This window comes from Hemitrygon akajei, chromosome 7 (assembly GCF_048418815.1).
Source record: "Hemitrygon akajei chromosome 7, sHemAka1.3, whole genome shotgun sequence".
Lineage (NCBI taxonomy): Eukaryota > Metazoa > Chordata > Chondrichthyes > Myliobatiformes > Dasyatidae > Hemitrygon > Hemitrygon akajei.
Genome location: NC_133130.1, coordinates 146229810 through 146252898, shown reverse-complemented (window position 1 = coordinate 146252898; position 23089 = coordinate 146229810). Strand labels below are relative to the sequence as shown.

General features: G+C 40.6%; 1 protein-coding gene and 1 pseudogene across 1 annotated transcript in view; both read right to left on the bottom strand.

Annotated features, from left to right (window-relative positions):
• LOC140731026 (neural proliferation differentiation and control protein 1-like) overlaps positions 1-13230 on the bottom strand; it is a 199222-nt gene extending 185992 nt beyond the window's left edge. The window contains exon 1 of the mRNA XM_073052206.1: positions 13003-13230. Within this exon, the coding sequence (XP_072908307.1) occupies positions 13003-13099 (97 nt within the window). The 5' untranslated portion in view covers positions 13100-13230. The remainder of the gene's footprint in view (positions 1-13002) is intronic.
• Positions 13231-18926: 5696 nt separating this feature from the next.
• On the bottom strand, positions 18927-20533 carry LOC140730159 (actin, cytoplasmic 2-like; annotated as a pseudogene).
• Positions 20534-23089: the final 2556 nt, after the last annotated feature.

The following is a 23089-nucleotide window of genomic DNA, read 5'->3' as shown; positions in this document are numbered from 1 at the left end:
CAGGACATAATGTCTCTGAGCCATTGAGCATGAGTGGGTGGGGCAGCATCTCTCCACTTAAGGACTTGCGCGTCTGGGCCAAAAGAGAGGCAAAAGACAGTGCACAACATTTAGTTGGACTCAGATGCATGTCAACCTCTCCTGAGGTGCCGCAAAGAGCAATCACAGGATTAGGTTCCAAGCAGTAATTAAGTATCTGGGATAAAGTTAGAAAGACATCTCTCTAGTATTTCTCCAAGCCAGGGCAAGTCCAATACATATGAATAAGGGAAGCCTCGCCCCCTGTACACTTGCTGCAACAGGAACTAATGTCTGGGTAGATACATGATAATTTAGTTTTAGACATATGACATATTTTAAACCCTTTTAAATCTCCTTTTCCTAGAGTCTTATAATTGTAATTGTATACCTAAAGAAATTATACAAAACTTTTCAAAAAGTTCTACCTTTAAACTAATTATTCCTGCCAATCTGCACTGAAGGAAACTTACCCCAAAACAATACTTGCAAATTATAGCATTTATTAGATGTTTCAAATGGAGATAATTAGGTATTCCCCTATGGTTGAGTGAATTTCTCCAGCCAGACAATTGTAAAGACAAGTCCATGTTTTCAATAAGCCTTCTCCAGTTCCTATACTGGCCCTATTGCTAACATGAGTACACAGTTCCCTTAAGATAATCTGGACAAATATATTTTCTTCCCCATCAAATAATTTTTCACAACGTAGGTATTATTATCAAGATTAGCATCAATTTCCCATTTCTAATTGAAAGCAGTAGTGAGCTGTATTTTTGAACTCTCCAGTCCCTCTTTTGAGGATACTCCCAATGTTGGAGACAAGTAATTCCATGATTTAACCAAGTTGTGAAATAGATATAACTGTTTTTATGGCTAATTCTGGAGCACAAATCTTCAAATGCCACAGCCAGGAGAGTTTCATGTTTTAAACTTTATTAAATCTCGTGGTTTCAACCAATTGATAACACAAGGAAGACATATAAAATTGTCTGAAAATGACTATAGGTGGGTGATGAGCTCAGTAGTAAGCAAAAAGGAATTATCCACTCAACACTTCAGGCCAAACATGGTTGTGAATTCTTGAGCTTTCTCTTTAGCACACATGATGGCCTCTTCATCTGTGAGGTTAAGATGCTATCCAGCTACCGTTAACTGGGTACTAAGGTCAGACCGCACTGAAGTGCAAATGGTTCAATAATCCATTAATGTGCACTCTCAAGAAGTGGTACAGCAACAATGTGGTTGTTACTGAACTAGCTGCCAGAGTTTTAGCCTACTGATGCAGACAAGAACCTGAATTCACACAACAGTCATTTTCACTTCTAATTAAAGATTAAATTATATATAAACAGTTAGAAAAAATAATCTTAGAAACAGTGTGGTAAACTATGTGCATACCTGTCTGGACATGCCCCTCTGCTGACTGATCCTGTGGCTCCTCCCACAGACCCCTGTATAAAGGCGATTGGAGGCACTGCTCCTCCCTCAGTCTCCAAGATGTTGTGGTCACTTTTAATCAATTATATAAACCCATCTAGTTCACTAATAAATTTCAGAGAAGGAAACCTAGCTTTAAACCATTGTAGGTGATTCTCCACTGCTTCTCCTTTCAGAATTAATTAAGCATGGACCATGCGTGCTGGTGTTGCCAGTGATTTCCATATATCACATTGTAAATGAATGAATAAACAAAATTAATGGTGAATAGGGAACCTTACCCCAGTGAAACATCTCATCTAAAATGGGTGAAGGAAGACAAGATCAACCGAAATACTTGGCTGTTTCATAGTTAAGTATTATGTACTTAGGAAACCTGTTTCTAACAGCAAGATATTATCAAAGCAGAAATACCTGACTCAATATGCATAAGAGGATATTTAAATTCCAATGACAGACAGGTTACACTAGTTTGAATTGGGCCCCATGACCATCACAGAAACAAATTAACAGTAGCCAAGATAAAAACTGCAATATAAATACCAATTAAAGGCGAAGAACCTACCTGTGTTGCTTGTCTATTTACATCCAATTCCAAGGAGCAAATGTGCAGATTTCAATATTTTCCTTTTTTTTCCAAATATTCTTTCACCACAATGCCCCCTCACTTAAGTTAATAGACGACATGGAAAATAACCACTCAACATCATTATCCTTATTTCAATGTCCTTAAAAGACATAATGAAAGGATTTTTTTCCTGTGATAGCACATTGACCTAAGTTAAATTATAAGCAGTTCATCTGCATTTCAATCACTTACATTAGCTCCATCTTTTAGTAAGATCTTAACTAAACTTTTACCTCAGCTCTATTTTCTTACATTAACCCCATATCACTTTATATACAAATGTCAAGCTGTCCCTGTAAATAATAAACAAAATGAATACAGATGGGAAAAATACAAAAATACACTGTATTTATTATTAATTTAATCCAAATACTACAGTATTACTGGCAATGTGCAAGGATAAAGGAATCATGGAAGCAATCCTAAAAACTATCATTAAATGGAGATGGGGGAAGGATAATTGATTAAATTATTTACTGTATGTATAGAATAATAGCTGTCACCCAAGGATGTTTCCAGGCGATAATCTAACTCAGGGGTACAATTGGAACATAAATAGTATTAATGTTAACATTGACATCATAGGGATGAGATTACTTTCAGAGGCCAACAAATGAGGGCACTATCTGATAATACAGAACATGATTGAAGAGGAGTTTTCTAAAAAAAAAATTGAGTAAGAGGAAAAATACAGGAGGGAGTTACAGAGAGAAGTCTGGAAAATAGAATTAAAAGTAAATGAGTCAAAATAATTCTTCTAACATTCCTTCCTCAAACAACACCATGAAAATAGGATTAACAGTTCATTAACTTTAAATTCAAGTCTACTGTCATTCAAACATACACATGCATACAGCAAAACAAAACATTATTCCTCTGGGGCCAAGGTGCAGAACAGAGTACATATAGTCAAACACAGCACATATGTTTATGATACAGCACATAGTTAGGATACAGCACATGTAGCTATGATAAAGCACAACACAGTCACAAAATATATTAGTACAGGTCCCTGAGTGGTATGCCCTGAAGAATGATGGTGCATGGGATGCTGTCCTTCAGCCACATTTCTGTAAGAATAGCAGTTCCTCATTTTGCTCTGGATCAGTTGAAAAGGTAATCTAATTGTTTTCCAGAGAGTGGACATTGAAGAGCTGTATTGATGGGAAAGCCAGCCAGCCTTTTAACCTAGCATGGATTCCAGTGTAAACACAAAGTACACTGCAGATGCTGTGGTCAAATCAACACATACAAACAAGCTGGATGAACTCATCAGGTTGGGCAGCATCCATTTCAACGGATGTTGCCCAACCTGCTGAGTTCATCCAGCTGCTTGTACGTATGGATTCCAGTGTGCTCTCTCACACCCACTTCTGGCACCTGGGTGTCTGTAATAAACAATGTCATGGTATGAGGGCCTGAAGAGCCTGATCCATGCAATAACCCAAAGACAGGCAGCTCCTCTGCTGTCGATTTCACTCATGAACTGGACATAAGAGTATTTTGTGTTATTAATGTTGAACATCTCCTCTGGGTAGGTGGTGGGGGGGGGGGGTTGTGGAAATGTAACAGGCGACACAGCAGTCTGTAGAAGAGCCTGGACCAACAGACCCTATTGGTCCGTGCAATTACCAAAGAGGATACAGCTCATTTACAGTCGGTCTCAAAACTGAACTGGACTTACAGTAATTTGTATTAGTAATGACCAATGTGGTCTTGCAATTTAAAAAAACACGCACACAAGAAATACTTGCACCAATCTGTGCACCACAGTTCCCAAGATGTTGGATTGTGTGTAGTGGGAGATAGAGTTCAAAAGAAGTGAATGGGGTCAGTCAGGACATTCTGCATGCCACAATCCCAGAGGAGATGTTGGATTAGTAACAGGAGGAAGAGTTGAAAAGAAGCAAGCAGGGACATTCAAGATATTCTGTGCACCACAGTTCCTGAGGAGATATTGGATTGTGTGTAATTTGGTATTTGACAAGGATCAACAAAAAGAAACTAGTTTTAAGCAGAGCAGCCATTGTGGGAGTGGTCACTGTGTGATTGGACCAATGTTAAATTGGAGAGTTCATGGCGAGCTCATAGAGGCTTCAGTGAGGAGAGGCGAAGGCTGTAGGTAGATCACTTTGTTTAATTTTCCTTTCCTACAACACATTTAGAGCCGTGGGGATGCCATTTGGGATAGTGGAATGCTCTTCCTGTGGGATGTGGGAAGACTGGGAGATAACCTAGCATAGGAAAGCCACAACGATCAGGTCTCTGGCACTGTGTCTGGCTCTGTGGCTCAGAAGGGATGGGGGAAGAAGATTGGTGTACTGATATGTGCTTCATTAGGACAGGAGGTTTTGTAGACAAGAATGAGATTCCCGATGGTATGGTGCTTCCCGGGTACCAGGGTCAGGGATTCTTGCATTGAATTCATAGCATTCTTAAGTGTGAGAGTGAGCAGCACAGCTCATGGTCCATGTCAGTAATAATGACATGGACTGGAAGGGTGATGAGGTCCTGCAAAGTGAGTTCAGGGAGTTAGGTGCAAAGTTAAAGGACATGACCTCTAATGTTGTGATCTCAGGATTGCTACCCGTTTCATGTGATAATGAGGTTAGAAATAGTAACACTACACAGTTTAAGACACGGCTAATGAGATACCACAGAAATGTGGACTTCAGATTTTTTGATCATTGGGCTCTCTTCCAGAGAATGTGGGACCTGTACAGGAGGGACAGTCTGCACCTAAACTGGAGGGGACTAGCAGCTTTGTGGGAAGGTTTGCTGGTGCTGCACCGAGGAGGGAGGGGTTTAAAATTAAGAATTGCAGGGGAATGGGAATCAGAGTGCCAGAACCAATAGTGTAATGGTTATGGGAAAAGATGCTGTTAAGCCTACATACAAAGTTAGGAATCAAAAGACTGAACATGGTGGGACTAATGTCCTGAGTTGTGTATACTTAAATTGAAAGAGTATTGTAGGAAAGGCCGACGAGCTTAGGGCATGGATCAGCATGTGGAATTATGACATTGTAACCATTAGTTAGACTTGGTTGCAGGAGGGGCTTGATTGGCAGCTCTATTGTTTTAGATGAGATAGAACAGGAAAGATTAAAGGGGGTCGGGTGGCATTACTAGAGAATTTAGAGAAGCAAATTTATAGAGAAATCACAGACTGTTGCAAGAAATACAAGGTTGTGATAGTAGGTGATTTTAACTTTGCATCTATTGACTGGGTCTCTCATAATGTAAAATGGCTTTGTGGGAAAGAATTTATCAAATGTTTAAGGAAGTTTCTTTAATCAGCACATAGAAGTCTCAACTAGAGAGTGTGATACTAAATCTCCAAATAAGGAATGCGACAGGGCAGGCAACGAAAGTTGGTGTAGAGGAACACTTTGCATTTAATGATCATAATGCCATTAGTTTCAAGATAATTATGGAAGAGGATAGATCTGGTCCTTGGATTGAGATTCTGAATTGGAGGAAGACCAATTTTTTTGCTACAGAAAGTATCTGGCAAATATGGATTGGGACAGGTTGTTTTCTAGCAACGGTGTACTTGGTAAATGGGAGGCCTTCAAAAGTGAAATTTTTGAGTGTACAGTGTTTGCATGTTCCTGTCAGAATAAAAGGCAACGATAATAGTTTTAGGGAACCTTGCTTTTTGTGAAATATTGAGGCTCTGGTTAAGATAAAGGAGGTGCATAGCAGGTATTGGCAGGAAGGAGCAAATGAGGTACTCAGGAGTACAAGAAATGCAAGAGAACACACATGAAGGGCTAAATGAAAGCATGAGCTTGCTCTAGTAGACAAGTGGAGAATTTTAAGGGCTTCTACAGGGGCGGCACTGTAGCATAGAGGTTAGCAGAACACTTTACAGTTCTAGCAACCTGGGTTCAATCCCCATCACTGCCTGTAAGGAGTTTGTACATTCTTCCCATGACCCCATGGATTTCCTCTGGGTGCTCTGGATCTTTCCCACAGTCCAAAGACATATCGGTTGGTAGGTTAATTGATCACTGTAAACTGTCCCGTGAAATTGGGGTTACTGGACGATATAGCTCTTGAAGGGTTGGAAGGGCCTATTCCATGCTGCATGCCAATAAATAAATATATATATATTAAGCACAAAAGGATAGTAATCTCCAGAATTGGCCCTCTGGAAGATCAGTGTGGTCGTCTATGCATGGAGCCTAAATATTAAATGGAATTTTTGCACCTGCATTTACTTGGAAGACAGACAGAGTTGATAGAAATAAGCAAAGCAGCACTCATGGACCGTATACCCCATGGTCTGACAAGGTGTTCCCTCAGATCCTGTCAGAGGCTAGTGCAGAAATTGCAGAGCCCCCAGCAGAGATATTTTAAATGGCCATAACCACAGGTGAGGTGCTGGTGGATTGGAGGATAGCTAATGTTGTTTCATTGTTTAAGAAAGGCTCTAAGAATACACCAGGAAATTATAGGCTGGTGAACCTCGCATCAGTTGTGGGTAAGTTATTGGAAAATATTCTAAGGGACCAGATACAGGGATATTAGGGATAGTTGTCAACATGGCTTTGTGCATGGATAGGTCATGTCTAACAAATGTTGTAGAGTTTTTCAAGGAAGTTACCAGGAAAATTGATAAAGGCAAGGCAGTGGATGTTGTCTACATGGACTTTAGTGAAGCCCTTGACGAAGTCCCACATTGGAGGTTGGTGAAGAATGTACAATTATTTGGCATTTGAGATAGTAAATTGGATTAGACACTGTCTTCACTGAAGAAGCCAGAGTGTGGTTGTGGACTGGAGGCCTGTGACTAGTAAATGGTAGGGCACTCAGGAGTGTAGTAGAACAGAGGGATCTGGGAATACAGATACAAAATTCCCTAAAAGTGGCGTCACAGGTAGATAGGGTAGTAAAGAGAGTTTTTGGTACATTGGCCTTTATAAATCAAAGTATTAAGTATAAGAGTTGGAATGTTATGGTGAGGTTGTATAAGGCATTGGTGAGGCTGAATTTGGAGTATTGTGTGCAGTTTTGGTCACCGAATTACAGGAAGGATATTAATAAGGTTGAAAGAGTGCAGAGAAGGTTTACAAGGATGTTGCCGGGACTTGAGAAACTGAGTTACAGAGAAAGGTTGAATAGGTTAGGACTTTATTCCCTGGAATGTAGAAGAATGAGGGGAGATTTGATAGAGGTATATAAAATTATGATGGGTATAGATAGAGTGAATGCAAGCAGGCTTTTTCCACTGAGGTTAGGGGAGAAAAAAAACCAGAGGACATGAGTTAAGGGTGAAGGGGGAAAAAGTTTAAGGGAACATTAGGGGGGGGGGGGGTCTTCTTCATGCAGAGAGTGGTGGGAGTGTGGAATGAGCTGCCAGATGAAGTGGTAAATGCGGGCTGACTTTTAACATTTAAGAAAAACTTGGACAGGTACATGGATGAGAGGTGGATGGAGGGATATGGTCCAGGTGCAGGTCAGTGGGACTAGGCAGAAAAATGGTTTGACACAGCTAAAAAGGGCCAAAAGGCCTGTTTCTGTGCTGTAATGTTCTATGGTTCTAGTGGTGTGCTGCAGAGATTGGTGCTGGGTATTTTGTTAATTGTCAACTATATCAACAATCTTTATGATAATGTGATCAACTGGATCCGTAAATTTGCAGATGATACCAAGATTGTGGATGTAGTGGACAGTGAGGAAGACTGTCAAAGTTTATAGTGGGAGCTGGACAAAGTTTCCTAATTTTATTTTACAGCTGAGTGGACCAACCATTGTTTTGAATAGAAACTTTTTACATGGCCTGAAAACTGGGCAGCACTTTACATGATTTCTTTAGTAATATGCATAATGTGAATATATAGAATGAGAATTGAAAAAAAACACACACTTTTGACTTTCTTTATTAATTGAAGGGTATAATGAAATACAGTACAACAAAGAAAATCTTTCACGTTTTGTAAACATTTTCTTGTCTATCTTTATTCCAGTTGCAAGACAACAAAGGCTATGAGCGCGGGTGCATTTCAGTTACTGAGCAGCCATGCACTCATGCAGCTTAGAGATAACAGCAAATGTGAACCAACCAGAAAAATGCACTGAAGAATGGCAGATGAAATTTAAAGCAGACAAGTCTGAGGTGTTGCACAGAGGGATCTGGGAACACAGATCGATAATTCCTTGAAAGTGGAGTGAAGGGTAAATAAGGTCATAAAGAAAGTTTCTGGCACATTGGCCTTCATAAACTAAAAGTATTGAATACAGGAGTTGGGGTGTGTTATGTTGAAGTTGTACAAGACATTGGTGAGGCCTATTTTGCAGTTCTGATCACCTACCTACAGGAAGGATATCAACAAGATTTAAAGAGTGCAAGAAATTTTTCAAGGATTTTGCCAAGACTTGGGGACCTGAGTTATAGGGAAAGGTTGAGCACAGAAGAATGAGGGGAGATTTGATTGAAATGATAAAGGATCTAGTGCTTTCCAGCATATATAACAAGTAAACTTTTCCTGCTTCCATCCAAGTACAGGTATGGAACTTAACCAATGTTTCAATGACAAACTCTGCCATCTTCATCAGGGATGATGCCTGGACATGTCAAGTCTGGTGGTATTTATACCCCCATCATCTGTCCCTCTGGATTGGTTACTCCTCATCCAATCAAGGATCCACTCTCCCACCTTGCTTACAAGCAAATTCCAGTTCTTACTTAGAGTGAGACCTTCATCTTTGTTAAAATTCTTTTGCTCTAGTTTTATTTCAGTGGCTTCCTTCGCGAGGCAAACCCAAAAGTCATTGGCATAGTACAGTAGTTTTTTGCCTCAAAGTCAATCCTACAGCCACTGCAAATGCAATGTTCTGCGACTAGCAATTTCTTCAGGTAACCCAAATGGATACACCTCCTGGGCTCCTTGATGCAGGTTACCACCGTGGCCGATACACAATGCTCCGCTTTCACAAGGAATCCTGTAGACACCAGCCAGCCTGAGTCCCAGGTCATCTTTGACCTGCGTGAGCTGTGATTTGATCTTCTTTATGGGTTTGTGGATAGTATTAATCCAGTATTTCTTCCAGGCACCATAGTGAAGACAAGCAGTAATTATGGGCTCCTCCTTGTTGTTAGGTTTCCTGGTTTTTCCACCGGTCCTTTTAAGGGCCCGATTAATTTCCTTCACTGCGTAGCCATTCTGTAGGACATAATCGTCTTATTTCCTCATGAAGACTCTCCGGGTCCGAAATAGCTTTCGCACAGTTAATTGAAGTAGAAAGAACCTCCCTATGTTGAGAGGCTGTTATTTTTCAGGTACAAGTCAATGTGAGCGGGTTTCCAACAGACGCCATGTCCGATGCTACCGTCCAATAAAAGTATACAAGATTATGAGGGGTATAGATAGAGTAAATTCAAGCAGGCATTTTCCAATGAGGTTGGGTGAGACCTAGAGATCATGGGTTAAGGGTGAGATGTTTAAGGGGATCATGAGAGGGGGCTTCTTCAACCAGGGTGTGGTGAGAGTGTGGAATGAGCTGCCAAAAATAGTGGATGCGGGTTTGATTTCAACATTTAAGAGTAATTCGGATAAGTACGTGGAGGGGAGAGATATTGGGGACTATGGTCTAGGTGCAGGTCAATGGGACTAGGCAGAATAATAGTTTAGCATGGAAAGATGGGCCAAGGAGCCTTTTTCTATGTTACAGTGTTCTTTGACTTTACTCGCTAGATTCAGAAAGGCCACTGCAATTAGGATACAATGACCTTATTATTAATTTATGACCTTACTGTTCACAAATGTTTATTGAACAAACAGAAATAACACTAGCCATCTACTGGATGTAAAATGGCTTATAATTTGCTGAGAATGTGAAAGGTATCATTTGAATACTAATTTCTTTTGTTTAACCATTCCATCATCAATTGCCTTCCCCCTACATTATTGACTGGTTCATTTAATGCATTCCTTCCAACTGTCAATATAGAATTTCCAATGGACATAATACATGTCCATGTTTATTGCTGACATCATTGAAAAACATTTAAAAAATGACTTTATAGTGAAATATTTTAATGAACTATGTACAGTATATATAAGATGCATAAAATGAATTTGTATTTATCAACAAGAAAATTATACTATCTAATTTCAAGGACAGAGCAATTTTTCCATTCATGGAAGATGAAAAAAATATGAAGTTATAGACAAATACATTTCATGTTTCATCCATCACTCTTAGGCTGATATCAGACTCGAAGATTAGAAGGGAATGTATCTTACATCAGATACATCTTGGCAGTTAACCAAGAGCATGAACAATACATAACAATTATTTAAAAAAATAAAAACCCCAAAAGAATGTGAATAAATTTTCATTACCAGGACATTATCAATGTAAGAGAGATTAACAGGAGAACTAGTGTCGCTATAAAAAGTCAAACAAAAATGGGACAGTAAATATTATGAAATTATATGCTGTGTTGTTTTTGTCTCAGCTCCTAATTTGAAAGACACTGTAATTAGAATGCAAGAAATAAGATTAGAAGAAAAGGAACAAAGCAGATTTATGATTTCTAATTGAAGGGGAGGTTAGCCAAACCGCAAAGATATATAGCTCAGGAGGTGGAGTGTTCTATACCAAACTCAACTTCAAAAATCCAATGGTCTCTATCCACAATGCCACCCTACAACCCAAAGCCATGCTACCTGAAAAGCACTGAAAACATACGATGGGTCACCTGGGAACACTAATACTGGCATAGGTTCAAAGCCTACTTCATAATGGAGTACATAAACAAGCATGGCATGCATTCTTTAGTTCCCATTCCTCAAATAAAGACCCAACTGCTTATTCAGGTTAATATTCTCCTGGCACTATTCAAACTAGGAGCTCATTTACTGTGAAATATTCTGGGTCAAGATACAAGAAAGGATTTCTTTAAATTACTCATGTTAAATTCAGTATCAAACTGGAAATGTATTCAGCTCTACATCACGCTAAAGCAGTCAGTAAACTATCCCCAAAATGGGCAACACCCTTGATTATCATAACACATAACCTTCCAACGTGGAGTATCAATATTTATTTTCCCCTCCCACTTCTTAAACATTTTTTTGTTTGAACATTGCAATTTTTTGCTGGAGTTATCAAGGTCAGCAATATAAAGCTGAAATCACAGTAACTCAATGTATTACTCATTCACCTGTTTCTTACATTGTTGCTCATTAACTCTTACATCATTTCACCAGCAACACAATATAAACATCATACATATAAAACGCACAAGAGACATAGACACTCATTAAAAATATTCTTTCCAATGTACATATTTCTGAAAAAATATTAAGCTGTAGAAACACATTCAGAATTTCAATATCTGAAAGTGTAAGCAGTTCATAAATTTTTGATCAACAAAAATTTCTGATAACTTCAACTACTTTTCTGACTACTACTAGCAACATTCACATCCTGTGGGCAAGAATTTTAGAACATTTTGTGAAGTATGTTAACAGTGACTGTACAGTTAACAGTATTCTGCTAACACACAGGATAATATTATTTAAATCAATAGATTGCATTTTGTTGTCCTGTTAAAAAATATAACCCACAATTTAATCCATACCACAGAAGATATGAAAGAAACAAAGACTTTCTCCATGAATTCAACACAGCTGAACATCAAACCTGTTTCTAAAATAACTTGTATTATAGTGAAGTTATTCACTTTTTCTGAAAATAATTTTAGATTGATAGAAATTCCAGCCATAGTTATTCTACAAGGGCAGCATTGACCATTTTCAATAAATCTTTAAAACAGCAAATATAATAGTCAGATTTTCAAACTGACTTTAAATTATTTTCTAATTTCAAGAAATTTAATAGAACAATGCCAGCCTACTGCACTATAATGCTGCTGCTGAGTTGCACATAATACTGAAAGATACAAACCTCCCTTCTCCATTCTAATGAATTTATTTGAAAAAATGTATTAAACTAAAATAATATCTTAAATCTTAAATTATTTTTGTATTAACTAACAAGTTACCGGTACTCATTAAAAAATGGCATAGCAGCAAAATACAAAATGTCAAGGGTAGCTTATATACAAAACTGCAGTTTCTTTAACATCTCAGCTAAAAATCCATTATTCCAGATACTCACCACTAAACATTATTACATTTATTTCCTTTACAACATCCACATTCTCCCCTAAAAATACATTTTCATTGCCAAATATTATTCTCAATAATCCAGAGAAAAAGTTATTGTGTTCTAAAATAAGTTAAAAATCAGTAGTCTAGGCTTCATTAAATTAAAAAGCCTATTTTAAACCTCTGATTCGGGTAGATTATCCCAGATTTATAAGTTATTGGTAATACTCTCAACAACTACGTTGCTGATAGAAGCAGCACATATTTATTGCTGCTCTACACGATTTGGGTTTGTTCGGATCTTCAAACAGTCTTGCATGAAATAATTAAGATACATTCTTGATGACTCCTAAATATCCATATTAAATTCTCGCGTTTTCTGTTCTGACCTTTAATATTTCAATTAAGCCGTTCCAAGGATTAATTTATAAAGTACACTGTTAACATTTCCTCGCGAGCAAACATTATATTACCATGCAAACTGAAATTTTTTACTTACTCAGCTTCAGTGTTTGAATTAAGTTTTAGCACCTACTTAGAATTGATAACTCATCCATCACTAAATCAGTGCATCGGCACAGGGGTTTCACTGACAGGTCATTTCTTCTTCCAGGAGGATTGGGAGGTGGGTCCACTCTCCCCTCCCGGGCTCCGTCAATGTACCGATGACATTGTTTGCAAACGCACCGTTAAGCCGACCGGTACCAGGCCGCCGCAGACACGGTGCGGAGCCAAACCCACCGCAGTCCGTAGCCGGCCCAGGCCGCTCCCCGTGCTCGCCGACACTCACCTGCCGAGTTAGACAGCAGCGCCAGAGCTGTGAGCAGGACGAGCAGTCGCATTGTGCGGTCGCTAGGCTCGAGTCCAGCACTCCACGGGACACCCATCCTCACCGGAGGCGCATTGTAGGAACAGGAAGAGAGAGAGTGCGAGGGACTCACCGCTCTGACAACACCGATCTGACACAAGCTGCCGCGTCGCTACGCGACCGGGGCAGACACCTTCCGCCAGCACGCACCAGAACTGCCGCGTTACGTAATCACGTATTGTACGTGAGGGCGTCTTTGAAAGGCAAAGGTATTAAAGAAGACTTGGCCAATGGGATGCGAGTAGCTAAAAGTTGAGGTAGCTCAAGCCAGCATAAAACAAAGGAAAAGTGACCAATGATCAAGGGTTTGGTACCTTCAAATTAGCTGTCTTGGCTCTCCTTTGTTGATGGGATGGAGGGAGAGGTGCTGACAGCTCAGTCAACTGCTCTCATTCATGCGTTAATAACATAAGAACTAGGAGTGGACCACCTGACCCTTTCAGATACAAGGTACAGCAGGCTGCTGGAATCTGGAGCTAAGCGCTAGAGGAACTCAGTCGGCCAGGCAGCATCAATGAAGGGAAATGGGCAATTTTGGGTCAAAACTTTGGATCAGGTGGAGGGTCTCAACCCAAAGCATTGACTGGCCACTTTCTTCCGAAGATCATGCTTAACTTTCTGAGTTCCTCCACTAATCTTCAAGTTACATTGAACCCTGTGAGCATGCCCTGGCCGATCTACCACATATCCAGTCTGCTACACTACCCCATAACCTTCAATTCTTGTGCTGTCCAGAAATCTTAGTCACAGTGTCCTAGAACACCACAGCCCTTCAATCCATCTAGTCAGCGCTGAATCATTAATTTACCTAGTCCCATTGACCTGCACCTGGGCCTTACTCTCCATACCTCTCTCATCCACATACCTATCCAAATTTCTCTTAATTGTTGAAATTGATCCTGCAGCTACAACTTATTCTACACTCTCATGATCATTTGTGTGTAGAAGGTCCCCCTCTTGTTCCCTGTAGGAGCCATGCATCTGTTTTCTATCTGCATTGTATTCTCTGTTGTGTGATTATTATGTCTATTGTGGTATTTGGTCACATAAGTGTGGGGCATGATAAAAGCAAAGGGAATAAGTCATGTATTCTTGCTTGGTTTGTCGTAGCTGAGGACCAATGGAGGTCATATCTTTTGCTGACCACTCAATATTGTTCACATACACTGAGCTTTCATTTGGGTCCACTTAAGTTTCATCGCCTCAAGATTGTATGTCTGCTAATTGCTAATAAAGGATCGAATGCATATCTTCAACTTTTGGACCAACCATTACAGGAGAGAGTGCCCGTCATGCAAGTATAACAAATCCGCAGGGCTGCTGGCAGCGGCAATTGCTTTGGTTTGACTGCTACATTCTGTCAGCAGAAGATTTTGACAGTTACAGCTTACTAAATGAATATCAGCATTCAGATCACAAAAAAAGAGAAAATCTACAGATGCTGGAAATCCGAGCAACACACACAAAATATGGAAATCCAAGCAACACACACAAAATGGAAGGGTCTCAGCCCAATACGTAAATTATAATCTTTTCCATAGATGCTGCCTGGCCTGCTGAGTTCGTTCAGCACCTTGTGTGCGTTGATCAGCATTCGGATCTGTTCATGAAATTAGAAGCACTGCAGCCTGGGGTGCAGCTTGTGGCAAGTAACAAAGTTCTGTTGGTTGATACTGTATGTTTGGGTTTGAAATATTGTTTTGAATAGTCATCCCTACCTGTCCATTGGGTACTGAAATCAAAACAGTGGTTTTTAACCTGAGTTGTTCAACCCTTGGTTCTCAACTGAATTGCCATTGTTTTGTCTGGTTCACGCACTTGGAAAACAACATGAGTCAAGCTAGAATCAGTGACCTTGAAGTCAAGACAGAGGGAAATTAAACAAAATTGCAATAGAGACAGTGAGATTGCTGGAGGAAATGAAAACATTTATAAAACCACAGAACTATATATAAAGCTGAACACAACATGGCTAATGTGTATGCAGCACATTCCATTCAATGGCACGCATTAGAATGGAGGCTGATTTAGCTGAATCATATGCAAGATAGTGAGGGATAAACACGCATTGGAAGAGAAGATGGAACAGTTTTGGAGAAGCGAAGAACAGCTTTGAAGAAAAATGGAGCATCTTAAGTTGCAGGAAGAAATTGCAGCCAAGGTGGCCAGAGTTAAAGTGCTAAGTACTTAAAGTGCTGTGAGTGCTAAACATGCCCTAGCAGGACAGTTCTATGCTGAGAGTTCCTATGTTGACAGAGAACGGAAAAGACCCCAGCATACTCAATGTCAATGAGCAACAAATGCCTATGAGCAACAAGTTTGAACCCCAAGGGGTAGTTCAGGGTGTTGACTCTTAGCCAGCACCAAGGAAGCACTCTGAACCTATGTCATATCCAATAGCACAAGGTGCTTCTGAGAACATTGATTTACAGTACGATGACACTTGTGTTTCAGACGATAGAAGTCTAAGTGCTGCGTGGGAGGCCATAAGGACACAAAAGGAAATAACAAGCTTAGTGATGCAGCAACAACATATTGCATCTCTGTCTAAAAGAGAGATTCAAATCTTTGATGGCAAGAATACGAGGGCTTTCAAGAATAGCATTGAAGGCAAGACTGATGATTATGATGACCATCTTTATTTTCTCAAACAGTTCACTGGAGGTTACCCTAGGAAGCTTGTCAAAAGTTGCCAGCACACCAGCCCAGAGCATGAATATCTGAAAGCCCAAGCTATACTGTAGGAATTAGAAACATAGAACATAGTAACATAGAAAATGTACAGCACAATACAGGCCCTTTGGCCCACAAAGTTGTGCCGAACATGTCCCTACCTTAGAAATTACTAGGCTTATCAATATTTTTACCCTCTATTTTTCTAAGCTCAATGTACCTATCTAAAAGTCTCTAAAAAGACGCTATTGTATCCGCCTCCACCACAGTTGCTGGCAGCCCATTCCATGCACTAACGACTCTCTGAGTAAAAGACTTACCCATGACATCTCCTCTGTACCTACTCCCCAGCACCTTAAACCTGAGTCCTCTTGTGGCAACCATTTCAGCCCTGGGAAAAAGCCTCTGACTATCCACACGATCAATGCCTCTCATCATCTTATACACCTCTATCAGGTCACGTCTCATCCTCAGTTGCTCCAAGGAGAAAAGGCCGTGTTCACTCAACCTATTCTCATAAGGCATGCTCCCCAATCCAGGTAACATCCTTGTAAATCTCCTCTGCACCCTTTCTATGGTTTCCACATCCTTCCTGTAGTGAGACGACCAGAACTGAACGCAGTACTCCAAGTGGGATCTGACCAAGGTCCTATATAGCTGTAACATTACCTCTCGGCTCCTAAATCCAATTCCTCGCTTGATGAAAGCTAATACACCGTACGCCTTCTTAACCACAAAGTCAACCTGCGCAGCTGCTTTGAGCGTCCTATGGACTCAGACCCCAAGATCCCTCTGATCCTCCACACTGTCAAGAGTCTTATCATTAATACTATATTCTGCCATCATATTTGACCTACCAAAACGAACCACCTCACACTTATCTGGGTTGAACTCCATCTGCCACTTCTCAGCCCAGTTTTGCATCCTATCAATGTCCCGCTGTAACCTCTGATAGCCCTCCATACTATCCAGAACACCTCCAACCTTTGTGCCATCAGCAAACTTACTAACCCATCCCTCCACTTCCTCATCCAGGTCATTTATAAAAATCACAAAGAGTAAGGGTCCCAGAACAGATCCCTGAGGCACACCACTGGTCACCGAGCTCCATGCAGAATATGACCCATCTACAACCACTCTTTGCCTTCTGTGGGCAAGCCACTTCTGGATCCACAAAGCAATGTCCCCTTGGATCCCATGCCTCTTTACTTTCTCAATAAGCCTTGCATGGGGTACCTTATCAAATGCCTTGCTGAAATCCATATACACTACATCTACTGCTCTTCCTTCATCAATGTGTTTAGTCACATCTTCATAAAATGAAATCAGGCTCGTAAGGCATGACCTGCTCTTGACAAAGCCATGCTGACTATTCCTAATCATATTATACCTCTCCAAATGTTCATAAATCCTGCCTGTCAGGATCTTCTGCATCAACTTACCAACCACTGAGGTAAGACTCACTGGTCTATAATTTCCTGGGCTATCTCTACTCCCTTTCTTGAACAAAGGAACAACATTCGCAACCCCCCAGTCCTCTGGAACCTCTCCTGTCCCCATTGATAATGCAAAGATCATCACCAGAGGTGCAGCAATCTCCTCCCTCGCCTCCCACAGTAGCCTGGGGTACATCTCATCCTCAAATAGCTTATTTGTTCCTACCTGCATATACCTCCTATGCAACTCCTTCTTCCTCTAAACCAGGGCCTCAATATCTCTTGAAAACCAAAGTTCCCTAAACCTGTTATCTCTGCCTTTTATTCTGACAGGAACATGCAAACTTTGTACTCACAAAATTTTACCTTTGAAGACCTCTCACTTACCAAATACACCTTTTCCAAAAAACAACCTGTCCCAACCACACTTGCTAGTTCCTCTCTGACACCATAAAAATTGGCCTTTCTCCAATTGAGAATCCCAACTGGAGGACCATACCTATCCCTTTCCATAATTACCTTGAAACTAATGGCATTATGATCACTAGGTACAAAGTGTTCCCCTACACAAACTTCTGTCACTTGCCTTGTCACTCCCTAATAGGAGATCTAGTATCACACTCTCTCTACTTGGAATGTCTATGTACTGATTATGAAAACTTTCCTGAACATATTTGGTAACTCTTCCCCATTAAGCCCTTTTACAGTATGGGAGTCCCAGTCAATATGTGGAAAGTTAAAATCACCTACTGTCACAACCTTATGTTTCTTGTAACAGTCTGTGATTTCTCTGCAAATTTACTCCTCTAAATCCTGTGGCTGTTGGGTGATCTATAATATAATACTATTAATGTGTTCATCTCTTTCTTATTCCTCAGTTCTACCTATAAAGCTTCACTAGATGAGCTCTCCAGTCTGTCCCTGTCTGAGCACTAGACATTTTCCCTTACTAGTAATGCACCCCTTCACCTTTAATCCCTTCCTCTCTATCATGTCTAAATCAGCATACACTAGAACATTGAGCTGCCAGTCCTGTCCCTCCTGTAACCATGTCTCACTAATGGTTACCATATCATAATTCGACGTGCTGATCCATGCCCTAAGCTCATTTGCCTTTCCTAGAATACTCCTTGCACTGAAGTATACGCAGCTAAGAATATTAGTCCTACCATGTTTGACCTTTGACTCCTGACCTTGTATGTAGGCGTAACAACGTCTTTATCTGCAACCACTCCACCTTCTAATCTGGTGCTCTGGTTCCCAACCCCCTGCAACTCTACTTTAAACCCTTCCATGCAGCAACAGCAACCCTGCCCGCCACGATCTTAGACCCCCTCCACTTCAGGTGCTAACCATCCTTTCTGTACAGGTCCCACCTTCCCTGGAAGAGAGCCCAATAATGCAAAATTCTGAAGTCCTCCCTCCTGAAGCCAACTCCTTTATTTTTTAAAAAGTTTTTAAATATATAATTGTTTTTACTTGTTTTATCATTCAAAAATAAAGTGTCAATTGAGCAATACAATTGTCAGCAGCCATATGATTTACAAATTTGGGTTTTCTATGTGAAAATTAACATAAGGCTACAATACCAAAAAGAAAATTTTACACAAATTATCTCACAGATACATAAATTTACAGCTGTCAATGCACTTTTTTTTTGCAACTTAAAAACTTTCAGCCGCATGAACTGCTGAGAAGTGACAGAAACAGCAGGGATAAGGCATGAAACACAATGTTTCAGACCCTGCAGGAATAACAGCAAGACAAAAAGTGACTATTTGGCAATCCGACAGTGCTTTGTACTGGCTTTCTGAAGGTGTGGTAAACAGCTTTACAAGTAGGCTTGTAATTTCAGTTTCACAAGACTAGCATGAAGTGTAATCTGCCCTGACAAAAATAAATAAAGACGCTCCTCTTTAAAGTTTTACAGCAAGTGCTACACATTTGCCTGCGGTTCATTAAGAAACGTTGGCGGAGCACAATGGATAGGGCAGACTCATCAGATTCCTGCTTGCTGATCCATATCCACTGGAAGGTGGAGGGGGAAGCCTGCACGGAACCTCCAATCCAAACAGAGTACTTACATTCAGGCAGAGCAATGATCTTGACTTTCATAGTACAGGAAGCAAGGGCTGTGATTTTCTACTGCATTCTGTCAGCAATGGCGCATGGTGGTACCACCGGACAACACAGTGTTAGCATAAGCATCCTTACGGATGTCAACATCACATTTTCTGATAGAGTTGAAAGTAGTTTCATGGATGCCATAACCAAGAAAGATGGCTGGAATGGAACCTCAGAACATCAGAATCTCTCAATAGACAATAGACAGTAGGTGCGGGAGTTCGGCCTTCTAGTCAGCACCGCCATTCACTGTGATCATGGCTGATCATACACAATCAGTACCCCGTTCCTGTCTCTCCCCATATCCCTTGACCCCACTATCTATAAGAGCTCTATCTAACCCTCTCTCTTGAAAGCATCCAGAGACTTGGCCTCCACTGCCTTCTGGGGCAGAGCATTCCGCATATCCACCACTCTCTGGGTGAAAAAGTTTTTCCGCAGTCTCTCATTGCCAATGGTGATGACCTGACCATCAGGCAACTCATAGCTCTTCTTCGGAGAAGAGGAGGAAACAGCAAGGCCAGTTCTTGTTTGAAGTCCAGGGCTACATAGCGCAGTTTTTCTTTGATGTCACGGACAATTTTCCTTTCTGCTGTGGCGGTGAAAGAGTATCCTCACTCTGACAGAATCTTCCTGAGGTAGTCTGTCAGGATTGGCCAGGTCCGGATACAGTGTAGCATGAGGAGGAGCATAACCCTCATGGGTGTCACCACCACCAGAGTCCATGACAAAACCAGTGGTATGCCCAGACAGCACAGCCTGAATGGCCACGTACATGGCAGGCATGTTGAAATTCTCGGTTAAAATCCTTTCTCTGTTTGCTTGAGAGTTCAGTGGGGCTTCTGTGAGCAGGACAGGGTGTTCTTCTGGAGCAACACGGAGCTCTTTGTGATGCCAGATCTTCTCCATGTCATCCCTGTTGGTGAATGCTATGTTCATTAGGGTATTTCAGGGTAAGAATACTCCTTTTGTTCTGAGGCTCATCATCGACAAAGCTATTTTTCTGACCCCATACCAACCATTACACCCTGATGTTTTGGACATCCAACAATGGGGGGGATCTTATGATCTCTATTTTGAATAGATGAAAGTGACCCTGCGCAGTCCATGATGGAAGAGAATTCATAACATTCAACACTCTGAAGAAATTTCTTCAATTCTCCGTTCTCAATAGCTGACTCCTTAATTGTAAACTCCTCGACCCGGGAAACATCCTGCATCCTGTATCCACCAGATCAAGCGCTGTAAGATTTTCTAAGTTTTACTGAAATTTCTCTCATCTTTTTAAACTCTACATAATATAGTTCAAGTCTACACAACCTTTCATCAGTCTAATAAATTTTCTTTGCACTCTTTCCAGGGCAGTTAAGGAAACCAAACCTATACACAATACTCCAGTCACATTCTCAATAAGGTTTTGTCGAGATAATTGCAGTGAAACATCCTTACTCCTGTATACAAATGCTTGAATTATAAAACCCATTATTTGCCTTCCTAATTGCTTGTCACACTAGCACGTTGCTACCAGAGTGTGTGTACAGGACACTTAGGCCCATTTGAACATTACCATTTCTGAAAGTATCACTATTTAAAATGATGAAATTTGTGTACTGTCCATCAATACAAGTTGTCACATTTTATACATTATGGTCCATCTTAAACGCGAGAAAGTCTGCAGATTCTGGAAATCCAAAGCAACACAGGCATAGTGCTGGAGGAACTCAAAAGGTCAATCAGCACCTTTGGAAAGACCAAGCAGTCGATGTCTTGGGCTGAGACCCTTCTTCAGGATTCACCGATGCTGCCTGATCTGCTGAGTTCCTCCAGCATTTTATGTATGTAGTTTCTGTCCAATAATAAGGATTCATAACTCTTGAATCCTCTTTCTTTTCACGATTTCATCTGGATTTGTAATATTGGAAATCATGGAAATATGATACAGACAAAACACAGTCATACATGTAAAAGCAATCATTTGACCATCGAGCACCCATTTACACTAAATGTCTGCCAATCTTTTATTGTTCTTCCCTCATAATCATGTCCTAGTTTTTACTTTTCTACACACTGGTGCAATTTATAGTAGCTAATTAACACATCAAACTGAATGTTTGGGAACGTGTGAGGAAACTGGAGCACCCAGAAAAAGGTGCAAACTCTTTAAAAGCAGCAATGTTAATCTGAATTAATGAATATAAACAGCATATATGCAAGTACAGTAAATTACTGTATCTTCTTGAAGTTTCTGTCTTTCTAGAAGTTTGATATGACAGTACCAACCTATTGCTACATTTGACTATTACTAATACTTACACACATTTGTGAAAAATCAATCTACTAGAGGAAATCAGGAGGTCATGCTGCATCAGGACTTGATGCAGAGTTTCAACACAGAATGTCAATAATTCCTCTCCATCCCCACCCACCCCCATAGATGTTGCCTCTCGCTGAGTTGCTCCAGATTCCACCCTATGCAGTCTTTTTGTGTCCCTGCTGAAAAATACAAGTCTCTCCCTTCTATTGTAATAAGTGCATTTATTTGAACAAGGAATGGAATTAAATACATTAAGTCAGTTTAAAATTTTAAAATCCGGTAACAAATTTGCATGAACTGACAAAGTTACATATTTAACATCTTTACTGTGAGACCTTGAACTCCCCACTAATGGCACTGGAGTTTGGGTTTGAACCATAAGACCATAAGACATAGGAGCAGAATTAGGCCATTTGGCCCATCGAGTCTGCTCTGCCATTTAATCATGGCTGATCCTCTTCCCCCTCCTCAGCCCTATTCCCCAGCTTCTTCTCAGAACTTTTGATACCATGTCCAATCAAGAACATACCAAGTTCTGCCTTAAATACCCCCAATGATCTGGCCTCCACAGCTGCCTGTGGGAATAAATTCCACAAATTCACCACCCTCTGTTAAAAAATTTCTCTGCATTTCTGTTTAAATGGACGCCCCTCTATCCTGAGGCTGTGCCTTTTTGTCCTTGAACCCCCCCCCCCCAACATGGGAAACATCCTTTCCACATCTACTGTGTCTAGGCTTTTCAACATTTGAAAGGTTTCCCTCTCATCCTTCTAAATTCCAGTAAGTACAGACCCAGAGCTATCAAATGTTCCTCATATGATAACCCTTTCATTCCTTGAATCATCCTTGTGAGCCTGCCCTGAACCCTCTCCAATGTCAGCACATCTTTTCTTAGATGAGGAGCCCAAAACTGTTCACAGCACTCAAGGTGAAGCCTCGCCAGTGCCTCATAAAGCCTCAGCATCACATCCCTGCTCTTGTATTCTAGACCTCTTGTAATGAATGCTAACATGACATTTGTCTTCCTCACCATCAAATCTACCTGCAAGTTAACCTTTAAGGTGGTCTGCACAAGGACTCCAAAGTCCCCTTGCATCTCAAATTTTTGGTTTTTCTCCCCATTTAGAAAATAGTTTGCACATTTTTTTGTACTACCAAAGTGCATGACCATGCATTTTCCAACATCGTATTTCATTTGCCACTCTCTTGCCCATTCTCCTAATTGTCTTTCTGCAGCCTACTTGTTTCCTCAATACTACCTGCCCCTCCCCCAGTCTTCGTATCATCTGCAAACTTGACAACAAAGCCATGTATTCAATCATCTAAACCATTGAAATACAGCATTAAAAGAAGCGGTCCCAACATCGACCCCTGCAGAACACCACTAGTCACTGGTCACTGTGACTAATCATTGGCGCTCAATCTGTCTGCCAAATCCTCATCAAATCCCAGTTAATTTGTC